The sequence below is a fragment of the Suillus bovinus genome, assembly GCF_016758785.1.
Source record: "Suillus bovinus strain UH-Sbo-P2 chromosome Unknown EDB93scaffold_58, whole genome shotgun sequence".
Taxonomy (NCBI): Eukaryota; Fungi; Basidiomycota; class Agaricomycetes; order Boletales; family Suillaceae; genus Suillus; species Suillus bovinus.
In genome coordinates, this window is record NW_024542114.1 from 56121 (window position 1) to 73354 (window position 17234).

General features: G+C 45.7%; 2 protein-coding genes across 2 annotated transcripts; one reads left to right on the top strand and one right to left on the bottom strand.

The window, feature by feature from the left end:
* Positions 1-10225: 10225 nt before the first annotated feature.
* On the top strand, positions 10226-10819 carry EDB93DRAFT_1253368 (uncharacterized protein; the record flags this gene model as incomplete). Its single annotated transcript, XM_041453443.1, has 3 exons — positions 10226-10272; positions 10326-10495; positions 10554-10819. The coding sequence occupies 3 exons, from the start codon at positions 10226-10228 to the stop codon at positions 10817-10819; spliced, it is 483 nt and encodes a 160-aa protein (XP_041304631.1).
* Positions 10820-12878: 2059 nt separating this feature from the next.
* On the bottom strand, positions 12879-16191 carry EDB93DRAFT_1242105 (uncharacterized protein; the record flags this gene model as incomplete). Its single annotated transcript, XM_041451969.1, has 11 exons — positions 12879-12950; positions 13078-13337; positions 13388-13996; positions 14279-14455; positions 14503-14631; positions 14770-14879; positions 14913-15088; positions 15145-15310; positions 15371-15537; positions 15589-15900; positions 16177-16191. 11 exons carry the CDS (start codon positions 16189-16191, stop codon positions 12879-12881), a joined length of 2193 nt encoding a protein of 730 aa, XP_041304632.1.
* Between the last annotated feature and the right edge of the window lie 1043 nt (positions 16192-17234).

A 17234-nucleotide genomic window follows, 5' to 3' on the forward strand; every position in this document is an offset into this window, starting at 1 on the left:
CCACAATGATGTCACTCTTGATGTCATTATGATGTCATTACTCCACATTCCAGAATGTTCTGCTCCACAATGATGTCATAGCTCCATCTTTCACTTGTATTTTATTCTTTTATTGGGTTTGACCCAATATTTTGATTGGTCCTCCTTATTTTTTATTATTTGTGAACCTAGGTTACTTTCCCACACAAAATGTATATAAGGAGAGCCCATTCTCCCCCAAAAAATATGATCTCCCATTTGTAGCAATCTGCCTATCAGATATTTCACTTGCAAATTTAGTCCCTTTGAAGTGAGACAAGTGCAGGGAAAAGAATTCCCTTGAGATTATAAGTTTCTTACCTTAGAAACTTATTAGTGCCATAGACCAAGCGTTCTTGGTCATATATATTGTCTTTGAGACCCCTTTGTCTCATTGCTCTGTGCCCTTTGACTAAGTGATCTTAGTCATCTATCATATTGTTGAGACCACGTCTCACTAGTTGTCCCATAGACCAAGTGATCTTGGTCAAGTTATAGTCACCTTTGTTCAAGCGATCTTGAACATATATCGTATATTTGAGACCACATCTCACTAGTTCCAGTATCCAAGTCCAGAGCCTAGAAGGAGATTTCCTAGGCAAATACATCCCAGAAACTGAATTACGTATCTAGAAGCTTATTCCTAGACAAGAGATTTGAGTTTCAATAAAGAAAAGTAAAGCTCGGGCTAGGTTGATCTTGACAAAGATTAGTTTAGCGAGCCTCCCAAGAACTCACACGTTATCTACCACGAAACAGGAAAAGTCGTAGACCATGTTAATCGAGGACTGGCAAGAAGTCTTATCCAAAGTGTAATTGTGGTGTCATTACATTTACACAACTTTATATAAGACCCTCGGTTATTAAGACAGTGTACTATATTTAGCTTACTCAGCTCACTACATCGGACCTGCGCACCTAGCAGCACTTAGCCATCTTTACATATACTATCTCTTTACTCTATTTTCGAGGTTGATTTTCCACCCACTTTCTCTGTGTCTTTAGATACTAAGAATTTTACTTGTTGTTGGCAAGTGACTATCTAAAGTTGCGTGCTTTGGTTCTCGGTCTCCATCTTAGCATCAGCCAACCTTAGTTGGGGTGTTAACACTTGTCTCGCCTCGTCTTTCCTTTGCTTTTCTCGCTCGCTAGTCTCTTGCTTTCGCTCGCGCATGCTTACCTTCACGTTGCACACCTTGTCCATCGCTTTTCGCACTCACACGTCCACCTTCCATTCATCGCATTGTTTCTGCCTCGTGCTTCACGTGTTACTTAGCCTTATTACTTTATTAGTTGTTTGGTGTCCCTCTTTTTACAAAGAGAGGTTTCCCTTTACTCAGTTAGCTGCCCTTGAGATGACAATTTCACTTGTGCCCAGGTCTATCTGTGTTTGCTTAGCTTAGCACCAACTTTCCTCACAGTTTAGATTCCTCATCTTCACTGGATCCCTATCAGATATATGTCTGAAGTTGTGGTAGCCAAAAGTAGTCCAGACTGATCACGAGTCTAATGGGACCCTGAAAATCCTCATTGACGGTGCGCTCAAAACACTACAAGGTGTTCCCCATCCAAGTGGATCCTCCTCCAACAATCCCAAAACCAACCTCAAATTCCAACAAAAAAAGGTCGACCCTGTCTATATCTTTTAGCATCAGTTCTTTGAACTGGTCACTGACCAAGTACTCTGCAGAAACATGTCAGCAGCCTGGGACATGAAATTAGACATGCATCTTCCACAGTGAAGTTTCAAATGTCCTTATGAATCACAGACAAGCAGTCCATTATGCCATGGTAAAGCCTGCGAAGTTCAAGCTCGAAACCTCTCCAAAGGGGGTCGATAACCCCCATCCCATAGCATCAGGGTAAGCTTTGTGATGTCGGATGTATGCGGATGCAAATATTGACGATTCGACGAACATGAGAGAGGGGACTGGTCAAGCAGGATATATATAAGCGATGTTCCAGCAGGTCGCATAGAATCCTATAGCAGAAAATTTCCTTTTTTAATAAAAATAGCTGTATCGACCACAGGATTGAAACCAAACCTGGATACATCCCCAAGTCATCCAAACTCTATCCCCTCTCTGAAAAAGAACGAATTGCGGTCAAGGCATTTATTGACGAACATGTAAAGAAAGAATTCATCTCCCCCTCGAAATCCCCTCAATCGAGCGGCTTCTTCTTTGTCGGAAAGAAAGACGGATCTCTACGGCCTTGTCAAGACTACCGGTATATAAATGAATGGATGATCAAGAACGCATACCCCCTTCCCCTTATTCCACCACTCTTAGCGAAACTTCGTGACGCAAAGTACTTCACCAAGATGGATGTCCGATCCGGTTATAACAACATTCGGATCCACCCTGAAGACAGATGGAAGGTGGCATTCACGACTGAATTCGGACTCTTTGAGCCGAATGTCATGTTCTTTGGCCTTTGCAACTCCCCCGGTACTTTCCAGGCCTATGAACCAAACATTCCAGCAGGAACTGAATGAAGGATGGCTCATCGTCTACATGGATGACATCCTGATATTTTCAAAGAACCTAGAAGAACACCACGAACGAACGCGCCGGATATTAGATATCCTTAGAAAAGAGAAACTATTTCTGAAAGTGGAGAAATGCCTCTTCGACGTTCAAGAAGTTGACTACCTCGGCATGATCATCAGACCTGGACAAATCACAATGGACCCTACCAAGCTTAAAGGCATCGCAGATTGGCCAACACCGAAAACGGTCACTGACGTACGATCATTCCTCGGATTTTGCAATTTCTATCGGCATTTCATCCCACACTTCTCCGATACTGCGAAACCCCTGAACAACTTGACAAAGAAGACCCAGCCATTTTGCTGGACCGAAATAGAAGAAAACAGCTTCCAAGCACTCAGAAAGTGCTTTATGACGAAACCTGTCCTTAGAAACCCTGATCCTGCAAAGCAATTTGCTATTGCAACTGATGCATCCCTAGTAGCAACTGGAGCAGTGCTACTACAGACCGATGAAAATGGCGCTTACCATCCATGCGCCTACCTTTCTGCATCCCTCAATGCAGCAGAACGAAACTATCAAATATATGATAGAGAATTACTGGCCGTCATCCGTGCTTTAACAGCATGGAGACATTACCTCGAAGGACACGGACACCCGGTCATCGTATTCACCGACCACATGAACCTCCTCTACTTCAGGACCACTCAGCAACTGACCCGCCGCCAAGCGCGCTGGCAGCTCACCCTGAACAAATTCGACCTCGAATTCAATCATGTACCCGGAATGAAACTCGCTGTCCCCAACGCATTATCACGCCGTCCTGACCACCATCCAACCGAAACCGATAATCAGAACGTCATCCTATTACCTGATGACATGTTTGTTCGATTAATTGACATCGAACTAGAAACAGCGTTGAAATCCGACGACCCCACGGCAGATCCCATCATCAAGACTGCCAGTGACTGTTACAAGAACATCTAGACGCTTGGGCCCCTACTATTTTTCTCCTCATCCTCCTCATATCAGCCCTCGCATCATACCCTTACCCCGACCTTACCCTTGTCATCCTCATCATCCTCGCATTCCCTTTCACCCTCTACCTGTCGCTTCAGCAAAGCCAGTACATTTGGCCGGATCCTTTCGCTGACGAAGCATACCCGTGCTCCGTTTCACCACCTGACTGATCCTGCGGACAGTCCCCTTGCCCTTACCGTCTGGACGGTAACCTATGACATGATGCACGATGCATCCCCTTTGCCCTGTTCCCTTTCTTGATCTCTGACTCGGTGCGCAGTCGCACATGCGACTTATACTTAGATCTGCAGCTGCACGATCGTGCCCCTGCGCGTTTCACTTCTTAGTTCGATCTTTGACTCACTTTCTTATCTAGCACGTTCTACCTAGACCGAACGTGCCTTCCTGTTATGGTCTTACCCTTTATCAATTGCCTCTCCCGGTAGTACGAGTATCATCCACTAATACGTCTCCTGTCCTCTATATAAACTCGCTACCATGTACTATATTCCCTAACTTGAATCTACTTGGTTCTTGACCTCCTACTCTCACCAGAGTGATCCTTTCTGCCTCACCAGCAGTCTATATTCTATCTTCTTATCTGCTCATCGTGGATAAGCCTATAGTCTTGATCTTTACTCATCGACTTCGTCGACGAGCAAAGCCCCTGCTAACTAGTCGGACTTCTGTCCTTCTAATTAACGACGATCCTTACGATTAACCTTCGGGTGTCGTAAGCCTAGGCCGATATAGCTTATCGTCTCGCACCCGCGTGACATAAGCTACCCGATTTGGACATAGGCGTTAAATCGTACTTGCCGAAGACCCGCCAAGTACGACCCCTAACCTTGGGCTAGCCCAAGGACGTCCACAGACCGTTGACGACACAAGCTCTGTTTGAGCGTCGCCAACAGATACCATCCAAGTCGTAACAGTGACACGCTTGACGGGCTATGTCTGCCCCCCATGAAGTCAGCATTGTCTGACTGGAAATTCGCTAACGGTATCTTGCAGTACAAGAACCGTGCCTACGCACCCCCCGCACTCCGAAGCCGCATCTTGCAGCTTCACCATGATCACCCAACCGCCGGACACCCCGGCCGATTCAAGACAGAAGAATTAGTCAAACGTGACTATTGGTGGCCCCAGATGTGCACCTTTATTAGGAAATACGTCGAAGGATACGCCACGTGTCAGCAGATGAAATCTGACACTCATCCCACCACCCCTCCCCTGAAACCCATTAGTTCTTCCGGAGTGCGCCCCTTTTCCCAGCTATCCGTCGACCTAATCACCGACCTCCCCGAGAGTGGTGGTTATGATTCTATGATGGTCGTGGTAGACCACAGACTTACAAACGGGGTAATCATTTCACCTTGCAAGAAGAACATCACATCCGAAGGGGTAGCACAATTATTTTTCAAGAAAGTCTTCCTGCGCTTTGGGCTCCATGACAAACTCATCTCAGATCGCGGACCACAATTTGCATCAAAGTTCTCAAGAGAACTCGGAAAACTATTGGATTATGAAGTTGCCTTATCTACCGCTTACCACCCTCAGACCGATGGACAGACAGAAAGGTTGAACCAGGAGATCGAGACCTACCTACGGATCTACTGCTGATCGAACCCTGAAACCTGGGTACAGCATCTACCCATGGCAGAATTCGTGCATAACCACCGAAAGCATGATGCACGGAGCGCATCCCCGTTCTTCCTGATGATGGGTTATGAGCCTAGAGGCATCCCTTACGCATTCCCACCTACCGACATCCCTGCGGACGAGGACCGTGTCACCAACCTCCAGGAAATAAGAGAAGAAGCGGTGTCATGTCACAACATCGCTATGCAACAAATGGCCGAAAGGACGCACAGGAAGAAGTATGAACCATGGAAAATTGGAGACAAGGTGTGGTTGTCAGCGGAACATTTACTGACCCACCTACCCTCGAAGAAGCTAGCGCCAAAGCGGCACGGCCCCTTTACCATTATCAAGGTGCTATCTCCCATCACCTTCACACTCCAGCTACCGGAACAATGGAAAGTCCACCCCACGTTCCATGCATCTGAATTATCCTCCTATTGGGAGACAGAAGTCCACGGTCCGAATTTCATTGAACCCTCACCTGACATTATCAATGGGGTTGAGGAGTACAAAGTCGAGGCGATCCTCGCACACAAAGGAACAGCGGCACGCCGTCGCCATCTAGTATCCTGGAAAGGATACTCATCTGCCAGCAATGAATGGGTCAAAGAGGCTGACCTAGAAAATTCCCAGACACTTCTCAAAGCGTATAAGAGAAGGACGAAACTTGCTTGAACAACAGCAAACCCAAGCAACTCAACCAAGAAAAACATGTCTACTGCCCCCTCCACTCTTACCCTTGACTCTCCTGAACTCCAACAACATTTCGTCCCCATCGCCCAGACTGAACGCTTTGTGCTAGATGAGCACTCCTCCATTGCATCCTCCATCTCCGACCCCTCATCGTCAGAGGATACCGACGTATCACTATCATCCTCTCTATATTTTACCGTCATTGATCGTATTGAGGGAGACGCCCTCTTTGAAGCAACACTTCTATCAGAGCAACACGCACTCAAGCTGGAGAGAAAGCTCACTGAGCGCCCAGCAAGAAGCGCCTCAATAATAGCGGCCGTCATTAATATCATTAGGACCACCCGCCTGATTGAACTATCTGCAAACCGAATCGCCCCCGCCTCTGCACAAGAAGCTCATGAAATTGTCCACTCCCAGCGGCGCATCAGATCGATTGCGCTTCAGCTTCTCCCTGATAGCCTTAAACCTGATATGCTATCAGTTATACACATCGTTGCCAACCGAACCACGACTGAAGTCGCTCGGCCGCCTTCTCCTCCTCCTCCTCACTCCCATCATCAGTCACCAGATTGTGACACAACTCCTGCTCTACTACCAATCAGAGCACCGAAACCTCAGGTCGCTTCTAGAGGAAGAAACCTGTCAGATATCAGACCACCCGCACCTTCGAAAGGCGCTGTATGAAAGCCTCTACTAGAGGAAAAGAAAAGGAGGTCATTGACCTCACGTCCCCTTCACCACCCCCTCGCATCTCAGCAAAGAAGCCGGGTTTTGATAACATCAAATGTCGCATTTGCGGAGAATACGGGCACCGTCACAAGAACTGCCCTCAGTACTCCTGCGTGGTTTGCCACACCATTGCCCCCGGACACCTTTCGGTCTATTGTAAAGACCTTACAGGAACCTACCCCCTCCCGATCAGTCTATACTGATGACGGATTCTATGAAGCCCTCCGTAACTGGGAGGCAGACCAACACGCATTCTATGAACAAGAATGTGAACGAGCCAATGAAGACTACCGCAACCAACCAAGTTCCTCAACAGACCTTGATGACTTTAACAACGCCGAAGCAGACCCCGTCTACTATGACGACGCTAGAATGGATTGAAGCTGGAGACTTCAATGGTTACACCGGGGTAATGTTACAATAACATTTACTCCTATTCTATTTTTCTTTTGTAACCATGCCGCCGACTCTAGACTCATCTAGACTCGGCTATTCTCTTATCAAGTGGGCTGTCCGCACTTCTCTTCTTCTTGATTGTAACATAGATACTATCTTGCACTGCATGGCGGTTTCACCTATCTTTGCTATCTTGATAGGTTGTATTCTTTTCCCTATCTCTGTTACCTTTCTTGTCGCGGCTATGCCGCTCCTTTTTACCTATATAAACCCCATGTACCATAGCTGTATTCCTTAACTTAATCTACTGGGTTTTCCCCTTGAAACCTGATCTACTAAGGTCTCCACCCTTAGTAGCCTGAACCTTGATTCTAAGACAGTCACTCACTGTCTTAGCCTGAACCCTTGACTGCGGTAGAAGTGCTAAAACCACTCACCGCCTAGGCAGAAGTGCTAAAACCACTCGCCGCTGATCCTGCATAGAAGCCGTGGCTCGTGCAGTAGGAACCACCAGAAACCTTCCTTGTATTAGGAAGGCCGACGAACTGTTCGCCCGACAGGTCTATCTTGACCGGCAACAGCAGAACTATCCCAGTCGTAACAGTCTCTGTTTCTATCTCTCTATCTCTGTTTCTCTAGGATTGGGATCTATTTCTTTTATCTCTGTTTCACTGGTCTGGGTTCTGTTTCACTCTATCTATTTCTTTAGCTTGGGATCTGTTTCACTCTATCTGTTTCACTCTTTCTACCCATTGAAAGCTAACAGTCTGAATGCTCGTTTATTGTCGTGTCACTAATGTGTTATAGATTTTAGCAAACATATTCTGAGCGTTTGTTTCTTGCTGCTGATACTAATGTACTTTGGATTGTAGCGAATACATTCGAGTCTTATCCTTGGAATCTTCGTGTTGTCTCTACGTCCGCTAAAGGCTCAGAGTAGCTTAGTGGGGAGACTTCAGGAGTTGATTATTGTCCGCTTGACCTCACACATCTGAGTAGTATACTGAGCCAGGATTGTTATTTGTCAGATAGGCTTTAGCTATTGAATAGGGGACTTGGTATTGAAATTCAAGGACATCCGTTTCTGATTCTGTTTAATACTCATCGTGAGTTCCTTGGCAGCAGATTCAATATTAGGCTAAGAGTTCTACAGAAGCTTTTGACAAGTCTTGACCTTTGATCCTACCTGTTTGCGCTGTGGGAGTGACCAATACAGCTTCACATGATTGTTTCATAGTAAGTTTAGAATATAGCACCATTGATTGTGCCTACTCTTAGTTCTCATTTCTGTTTAGCACCAGTGATTGTGCTTAGTTTTGGTTCTTTTTTTCCTGTTTCTTTGTTTCTTTTAGTCAACACCATATCACTGGGTTGACTAGTGTTTCTAGACTGATATCATAGAGTACCTTTGTCTGACTGTAGCTTGGATATACTGACAGGCCACCCATGAATGACCATGTTATCAGTCATTGGTATTTGTCTGAATTACTGACCATGGAGATATTTGATTTTGTAGGTGTTCATCTATAGATCATCTATCTAAGAAGACAGTGACTGTCGAAATCCTGCACAATATGGACCTTGGTCCTATCAAGAAATGGGTTGACAATCATCTTTTCTTTAGATACACTCTAGAAGGGGGTGTCATTCAAGCGGATTGCTCTATCTCACCCTTTACCTATGCACATGGACTCCCCCAAATCTACGAATATTCATGGTCACTCGAGGTGCTGTGGCACCCCAAGAAGTGGACTGAATTCACCTTCACCTTTGTTTACTCGGGCTTTCTGTGGGACCTAATCCTTCATTCAGTCACCTTGCCCAAGGCTAAGAGGGTGAAACATTGCGACAAACTTGCAGCGATACTGGACATGTTGTCGAGTGGAAGGCAAATGACATGCAACAATGCCATGAGTATAAATGGATCTCTATCACACATCGCCTTTGTCATTCCCATGGACGAGCATACCTTGCTAACTTATTGTCATTCATCGCTGACTTCCCTTCAAAGCACGCTTCTTGCTTCCCTCATATGTTGGTCGTTTCTGACTTGAAATGGTGGCTGGATGTCCTCAGTTTCCCTCTTCCACCTCGCTCACTTGTTCCAAGGGGGGAACCATGTGATCTCGACTTATGGGTAGATGCATCAACTGACTGGGGAATAGGCCTCATCATGGGTAACAAGTGGAACATGTGGACATTGCGCCCAGGGTGGAAGGCACAAGGGAGGGACATCGGGTGGCTGGAAGCCATCACCGTTGAGCTTGCAGTGAGAACACTCTTTGAGTCTGGGTGGTGCAACACCACAGTACTCATCCATTCTGATAACCAAGGAGTCATCAGTGCTTTCAAGCATGGCAGGAGTTGGAATTTTCAAGTCAATCTCTGTATTTGCAGAGTGGAGTCCATTGCCATGGCCTCAAATATATTGCATGCACTTATTTATGTTAAATCGGAACAGAATAGGGTGGACAAGACCTCTCACGGTGGGGTCAGGCCCCCTGTTCTTTGTCTTACTCCCATTATGCTCCCAGAGGAGCTTCACCAATTCATTTTAGATTATGTATAGTACACTTTCACCCCTGACACCGGTATGTGCTGGCATCACAACAGATCTGGCCTTGCTCATGGAATCTTTAGCAAGACCACTGAGGGTAGGGGAACTGCCCACTTCTGTTTGCAAAACACCTAAGCCATGTAAACCCAAAAACAACAACATTCTTGTGCATTCCATTTTACGTCCATATGTTCTTGCTTGCAACCGCATTCGCATTTGGTCCACACCCCACACAATGTTCTTTCACACTTCAATACTTTTGCACCTCCCATTCAATGACATCCTGAAACTTCTTGATGTAATGCTAGTGTCCATTGAGGTCAAAATGTGTGAGAACTACGGGGCTGGGCTCTTGAGGTTCCATCAGTATTATTACTCAAGAAACATACCTGAAAAGCTACACATGCCTGCCCCAGACCACCTCCTTGCGTTGTTCATCACTTCTTGGGTGGGGAAGGTATCCAGTTCTACAGTTCAGAATTGGATTGCTGGGATTCATTTCTGGCACAACATACATGGTGCTCCCTGGCATGGTCATACCCTCATTTGAACAGTGGCTTCAGGGCTTACTAAGGTAGTCCCACAGTCTTCAAAGAAGCCTCATCGTCCCCTGGTAACCTTGGAGCATATGCACACTCTTCTTCAGTTTCTTGATCTATCTAACATGTTCGACATGTCCATTATTGCAACCGCATTTACTGCATTTTGGTCTTGTTGCAGGTAGACATGCACATTTAGGATCCTTTCACATTTCTAACACACATTTTTCTTAGACTTGGGGAATTGTTCATAGATTCCGTCAATTCATTTAATCCTACACGCCATGTATCACACAACACACCTCTGCATCATGGTCTTACTCCTACTGTATTCCCCTTTATCGTCTTAACAATTCCTTGGACGAAAATGTTGCATACCGAAGGAGCGAGCATAGTGACATCTGGTGTGAACGACCCGTCGAATCCTGTTTCTGCAATCACTCATCATCTTTCAGTTAATAGCAACATTCCTGGAGACGTACCTTTCTTTGCTTTTGAGACAGATACTGTTACAAGAACATCTAGATGCTTGGGCCCCTACCATTTTTCTCCTTATCCTCCTCGTCTCAGTCCTTGCATCACACCCTTACCCCAACCTCACTCTCATTATTCTCGTCATCCTTGCTTTCCCCTTTGCTCTCTACCTGTCGCTCCAGCAGAGCCAGTACATCTGGCCAGACTCTTTCTCTGACAAAGCATACCCGTGCTCTGTTTCACCCATTGACTGATCCTGTGGACAGTCCCCTCTACCCTTACCATCTGGATGGTAACCTATGATACAATGCATGCCATATCCCCTTTGCCCTGTTTCCTTTCTTGATCTATGACTTGGTGCGCAGTTGCACAATTGTGCCCCTGCTTGTTTCACTTCCTGTTTCTGTTCTTTGACTCATTTCTTATCTGCACGTTCCGGTTCACCTATGACTCACCTTGAACGTGCCTTCCTTTTCTAGTATCACCCTTTGACCAGTTCCTCTTCTGGTAGTATGAGTTATCATCCACTAATACACTTCCTCCCCTCTATATAAACTCGCTACCATGTATCTAGTTCCTTAACTTGAATCTACTTGGTTCTTGACCTCCTACTCTCACCAGAGTGATTCCTTCAGCCTAGCCAGCTGTCCATATTCTACTTTCTTATCTGCTCATCACGGATAAGTCTTTAGTCTCAATCTTTACTCATCGACTTCGTCGTTGAGCAAAGCCCCTGTTACTAGTTGGACTTCTGTCCTTCTATTAACACAGATCTTACGATTAACCTTTGGGTGTCATAAGCCTTGGCAGATACGCTTATCGTCGAAGCCCTGCTTAACATAAGCTACCCGATTTGGACATAGGCATTAAACCTTGCTTGCCAAAGCTTCACCAAGCAAGACTCCTAACCTTGGGCTAGCCCAAGGACGTCCTCGACCATTGACGACACATGCTCTGTTTGACCGTCGCCAACAGACACTATCCAAATCCATAACAAATACTGGGAATTGGGCTCCCATGACCCATATCTGGTTCATGAATCATTGCAACAAAATCTGGAGAATTGCAGGTCTTCCAGAGTTATCAGGCCACTGTTTCAGGATCGGGGGAGCCACGGAACTCCTCAGAGGAACACCACCAGATGTTGTTGCAATGCAAGGAAGGTGGAAATCCCGAGCCTTTTTAGAGTACTGGAGAAAGATTGATTCAATTCTGCCCATGTTTGTTACTTCCTCATTCTCGGACTCACGTGTTGTGTTGATCCACTCTTCAATGAATTCATTTTCCCATCATTACCAATAGCTGTACGCATGCTTTATTACTTTGTGTCCACACATGTCACTTTGCAATTGTATTTATTTTTTTACAGCCTCGGTTTTGGAGGATCGTGCTTCACTTAAAGAGAAGTTTTCTCCTTGGCATGCCTGATGTGAGCCTTGCTCGTCATGGGTAGTGTTGTGCTCCTGGCAAAAACTTACTCATCTACCTCACACTCGAGGGTTTTTGGTTTTGCTTATTTTGGTATGCTTTTGTCTCTGATCGTCACCATTATCATGCACATTCGCGTCTTCTCTCTAAGTTATCAGCAGTATGCGCGCAGTCATGTGACACCGACCTTATCTGCATGAGACTGACTTCTTCGCATAGAGAAACACTTCACATCGCACTTCGGAGGCACAGCAACTCTTTCAGCATGCAAAAAACCAATCCCTCCAAAAAAAAACCTTTCCTAGTCCTTGTCACTGTATGGATACAAAACCATGTCTGATTCTGTAGTCAGTTTGATTCGTCCGAGATAGTGCATTCTCAAGATGCGATGTGTCAGACTCACACGTGATGTCTTGTCTTGAGAACGCACTTTTTTGTCTTCAGCAGAGAGCAAGATAGTAAGCTGGCACAAAGAAAATCAGACAGATCAATAATAATGATTAAATATCTGGCGACCCCCAATTAACCCTACTAACCCTCCCAAAATCGCGAATCCATTTAACTAACTGGGTTAAGTTAAGTTAAGTTATAACTCTTTTAACAGGTTAGTAACAACATTGAATGTATGAATGGTATGGTGGAGACAAAGTAACGAGAGATGTATAAAGTTGTTGACAGATTCCAGATTGATGGGCAACATTGCGAATTTGAATGGTGCACAAGTAGCTGGGGGAGTGATGTATTAAATACTTGTAACTGTAATAAAGTGTGATACACGAATCATTCTGAGCTGTAGGACCACTGATACATCAATGTACTGGGCTGTACAATCCCCTAATAGGCTGAGTATAGAATATGAACAGGCCATTCTCGGCATTCTCAATCTTACAAATCTCTATGTAGTCTGTACCTTGTGATCTTAATCTCATTCCTTGTGATTGAGCTGTGTTTGGATGGCTGAGTGCAAAATATATATATATATGTCTACATGAGTGATGTATCAACCGCACAATTTAGGATGCGTGTCGATGGTAGGTTCATCCTCGGTGTCACTGTCCAGTGGAATGTCAAGGGCGGCACTTACAAACATAGGTACATCTTTCCATAGGTCTTGAAAAGAGGCCACAAGAGACAGCCACAGTGCAGCCTGTCGACATGTGTACGCAGCCAGTCCTTCTTGGTCCGCTGTCGACTCCAGGGTTCGAGAACTACGCCTTCCACTCCACCACTCTGCCTGCCACCTCAAGAACACTATAACTCTTCGCATCTCCTCGAGGAGGAGTTCAACTTCCTCCAACCAGCAGTTTGCGTGCACGTGCACTTTGCACCACTCAACTTGAACAGCTATCAGATGTAGTCAGTATACCATCTCAAACTAGAGCTAGCAGACTCACAATCCTGAACTCGCTCATTTTCTGAGCTGCTATTGTCCACATGTGAGTCCAGCCAGATCCAAGAAATAGTACCAGTGCCTTGTCTCTCCATGTCGCCCATAGGCTTCACTTGTGAGTCCAGCAGTGGGGGAAGGGACACATCCCAGCCAGACTTATTGAGTCGATGGCCAAGAGCTAACAGCGCATTATGTGTACGCCAATACTTGTCAACACTAGCACATTTCCTCCGCTCCACACCTTCAATGAGGGCCTGTGCGCAGGTGGAAGCGGCCTGACCACATACATTTCGATCTTTGTAGATATACATGTGAGACCAGAGGTGGAGATGAGAACGGACCTCATTAAGGGCATCCAGTGTTTGTGTGTGATATAGATCCCATTTGTGTTCAGCCAGCCTGTTGTGGCATCCTGCTGTTGGTTGGAGTTCAGATGGGAGCCAAAGCTTGAATGCCTCAGGCTTTAGCTGCGCCGTATTTGACACGCCAGCATCTGAAGATCGATGACAGAGCTGGGACACAACGGGCATATATAGCTCTTGGACACAAGCCCAGGCATCCAGTCGACGTTGGAGGGTGGTGATGCAAGTCTGCATGGTAGCCTTCTGCTTGGCTGTGGGATGAAGAGACACATTAGCAATATCCATTTTTAGGCACTGTCTTGTTGGGATCTTTGTTATTGTGGTGAACTTGATGAACAAAAACACTCACTGTTGGTCTTGAAGATCAATGCCAGTGGTGATTAGTCTGCTTGGGGAAATGTCGGTATGCAGGGAGACATTGATCCCAGCCTGAAGTTCGTGGGCTTCAAGCTCAGCAAGCTGTAGATGAACTGCAGCCTGTGTAATAGCTGGCAAACGTTAATTCGCAAACTCCAAAAAATAGCATTGCTCACAAGCATAGCGGCTCTCGAACGGATTAGGTTGAGAGTTGTCCACCTCCCAAGCTTCAACTTCTTTTCTCCACTGAAGGATGAGAGCTGGCTGAACTGTCCTCTCTAGCTCTGCCAGTCCTTCCCCATGCTCCTTCTTCCACTTAACGGTGTCACGGATCTTGTGCAAGAGCATACAACCTATTCACAGATAAGCACGAGACTTCCACCAGAGAAACAACACTGACCCAGTGCCATAACTTTCTTCCAGTTCCAATCCCCAAAATGGTCATTGAGGGTATCTCGACATGACCCTGGGCCCATCTCCTTTGTGCTTGTTGTGATGTGATTTATATTTGACCAACCGCGCTCGGGAGCTTCACCATCCGTTCATCCCACGTGTTTTGACCTTTGACATGTGTCAATGTGCGCCTTCAGGTGAAACTTCGGCATGAAAAATTAGATGGTCATTGAGTCGTGAGGTATGTGAAACCTTGAGGGCATGCCTTCCATACGCATCCAGAGCTTCTTATGCCATTGACAGGCAATATTGTATGATATGTTGATCATAGTTACCGTGAAGGCCAACAGTGCCGAGAATATGAGGTAGTCCATATTAATATATCTATATACAGCAAATCAATCCATCAGTATGCACATGATATACAATGAAAGTACAACACACTTTTCACCCTTTTGTAAGTCTCCGACACCGTTGGCAAGCTTCATATCATGTCTGGCACAGTCTACTGTACCAACACCTATTGCAGCCAGACCATGTGAAGACTTTGTATCTGCCAAATTAACGGCATTGTGACTGACACACGTACTGCGCTGTATACTACTAGTCAGATGAGTCACATCACATAATAGTAGGGTCATGTACTTACATCTTGCTTGACGCCAGCTTGATGGGTCAAGTATGTTTTGTAGTCAGTCTCCTGAACAAAATATGCCCACCCAGAGTTGAGGCTAGGGTCGACATTGTCTGATGACACAGCCTTGTGTTTAAGCCTAAAGTTGGCGTCGATCGCAATGAACGACACATATTTCCACCTGGATTAGAAATAGTTCATCAGTATGAGGGTGTCGCTATAATTGACAATTAAGACTGACCTAACCGACAGTGTTTTGCCAGGGTGGGGACATGCTGGGCACTGCACAGCCAATTCACCCATGGTGGTGGCCTTGATGCTGCCAGTATCATATCCTCTTCCTGCACGCCAAAGTTGCTTGAGATGTCGCCATTCATGGACCATGCACATGAATGCAGAGTAGCAATCCTAATGTCTCATGTCAGTATTCCGTAGTCACAATATTTTCTAGATACATACCTTTATAACTGACAGGCCAGCATTATTGTTCCGTCTTGCCAGTGAGTGGTAAAATTTGTAGGCAGACACTTTGCTCTTGAATGACAGAAGTTGGAAGTGTTCCATCAGAGTGAATGTTGCAGCAGTATGAGGGTCCGATGTGGTTGCTGGATACCAGTATGTGCGGAGTAGCTGTTTGTAGTGAATTTGAGCGCTTGCACACCCACAAAAATCAAGGGCAATCTCATGGACACCGTGGACGTCGATAACAACAAACTCATCACCAGAGGATGGACGAGGATTATAGCATCCCTTGCCTGGGGTGTGACCTACCTACTGACATTATGGTCATCAGTTATTCTTGCTTCCCTACCACCGCTTGTGAGTCCAACAAAAAACACAGATAAAAATGCTAATCGATGCTCACAACCAGTATGCAATCCTCGCAGTCAACTTCACCTACAATCCCCTATGCACCTACCAGTGCTGCATCCCTGATACGTAAACGCCAAGGTAAGCAAATCAACCTACTAGGTATTGTCAGAATCAAGCTCATAATCAAATGTACCTACTAGACATCATTTAGACGTCATTTTGCGCGCCCATTACCTCGTAGCCAAGCATTATAAAACTGTATTGTGCTGCTGGGAGAGCTTGAAGTAGCGATATTAGTAACTATAAGATTGAGTAGACGTATAATAATCATTGCACGTGCCATGAACAATAACTTCAAGGAGAATCTTATCATTCACATGTGATCTGCATGAGCTTAGTCACCTGGTCTTTGCTTTATGTGCACAAGTCAGTTGCTGTTCTTTCTCTTATATCCAAGGACTTACCTACAATGTGTTTTTGAGGATCCGCCTGGGCTGCATAAATACCTGTCTTGGTGAGTGATGTATCATTCATTATTTCATACTCCTCTGCTCAATCTTGTTATATGACTCCAATCCCACTGGCAGCTCCTTCCAGTCAGACAGACACTCTGGTGTCCATTAGACTGGACAGTCTTATTGGTATCCTGCAGGGACTTGCTCTCATTGATTGTGTTCACTAATAATTTTTGCGCAGGGATGCTACTGGCCCCAAGGTGCTTGGAGTTTCATGTGCCATATATCACAAGGTGGAATCTGTTGAGCAAGGTGCTGGGATTGTGAAGTGCACTATAGAACGTGGTGAGGTGGCGCAGGTAGTTTAGTCTTAGCTGGCACACATCCTTCAGTTGTCAATATGTACCACTTTTCGATGGTGTCAGGAAGTGTCTCCTTCCTGTAGATTGCTTCGCGAAGGCTTGGGTTCAGGCCTTTCTCAAAGAAGTGTGAGAGTGTCACGCCTTCCTTGATATTGGCGATGGTAGCCAACGTTTTGAACTTCGAGATGTAGTCCGTAACGTTGTTTCCCATTCTGAGTTCAGCGATTTCGGTAAGGGCATTCACCTGCTTATCAACGGGTTGAAATGCAAGGTTGAATCCTTTCTCGAATTCTGCGAACGTTCCGAATTTCGGAGGGTTGGTGCTGAAAGCTTCGCGATAGAAGTTATCAGCCCATGCTTTAGCGCTGTTCTTTGTCATTAATGACAGGGCGACGGACACCATGATCTGCTCGCTGCAATAGACGGTGGGGTTGATGAGGAAGTACGTCTTTAAGCTGTAGAGCCATCGTTGTGC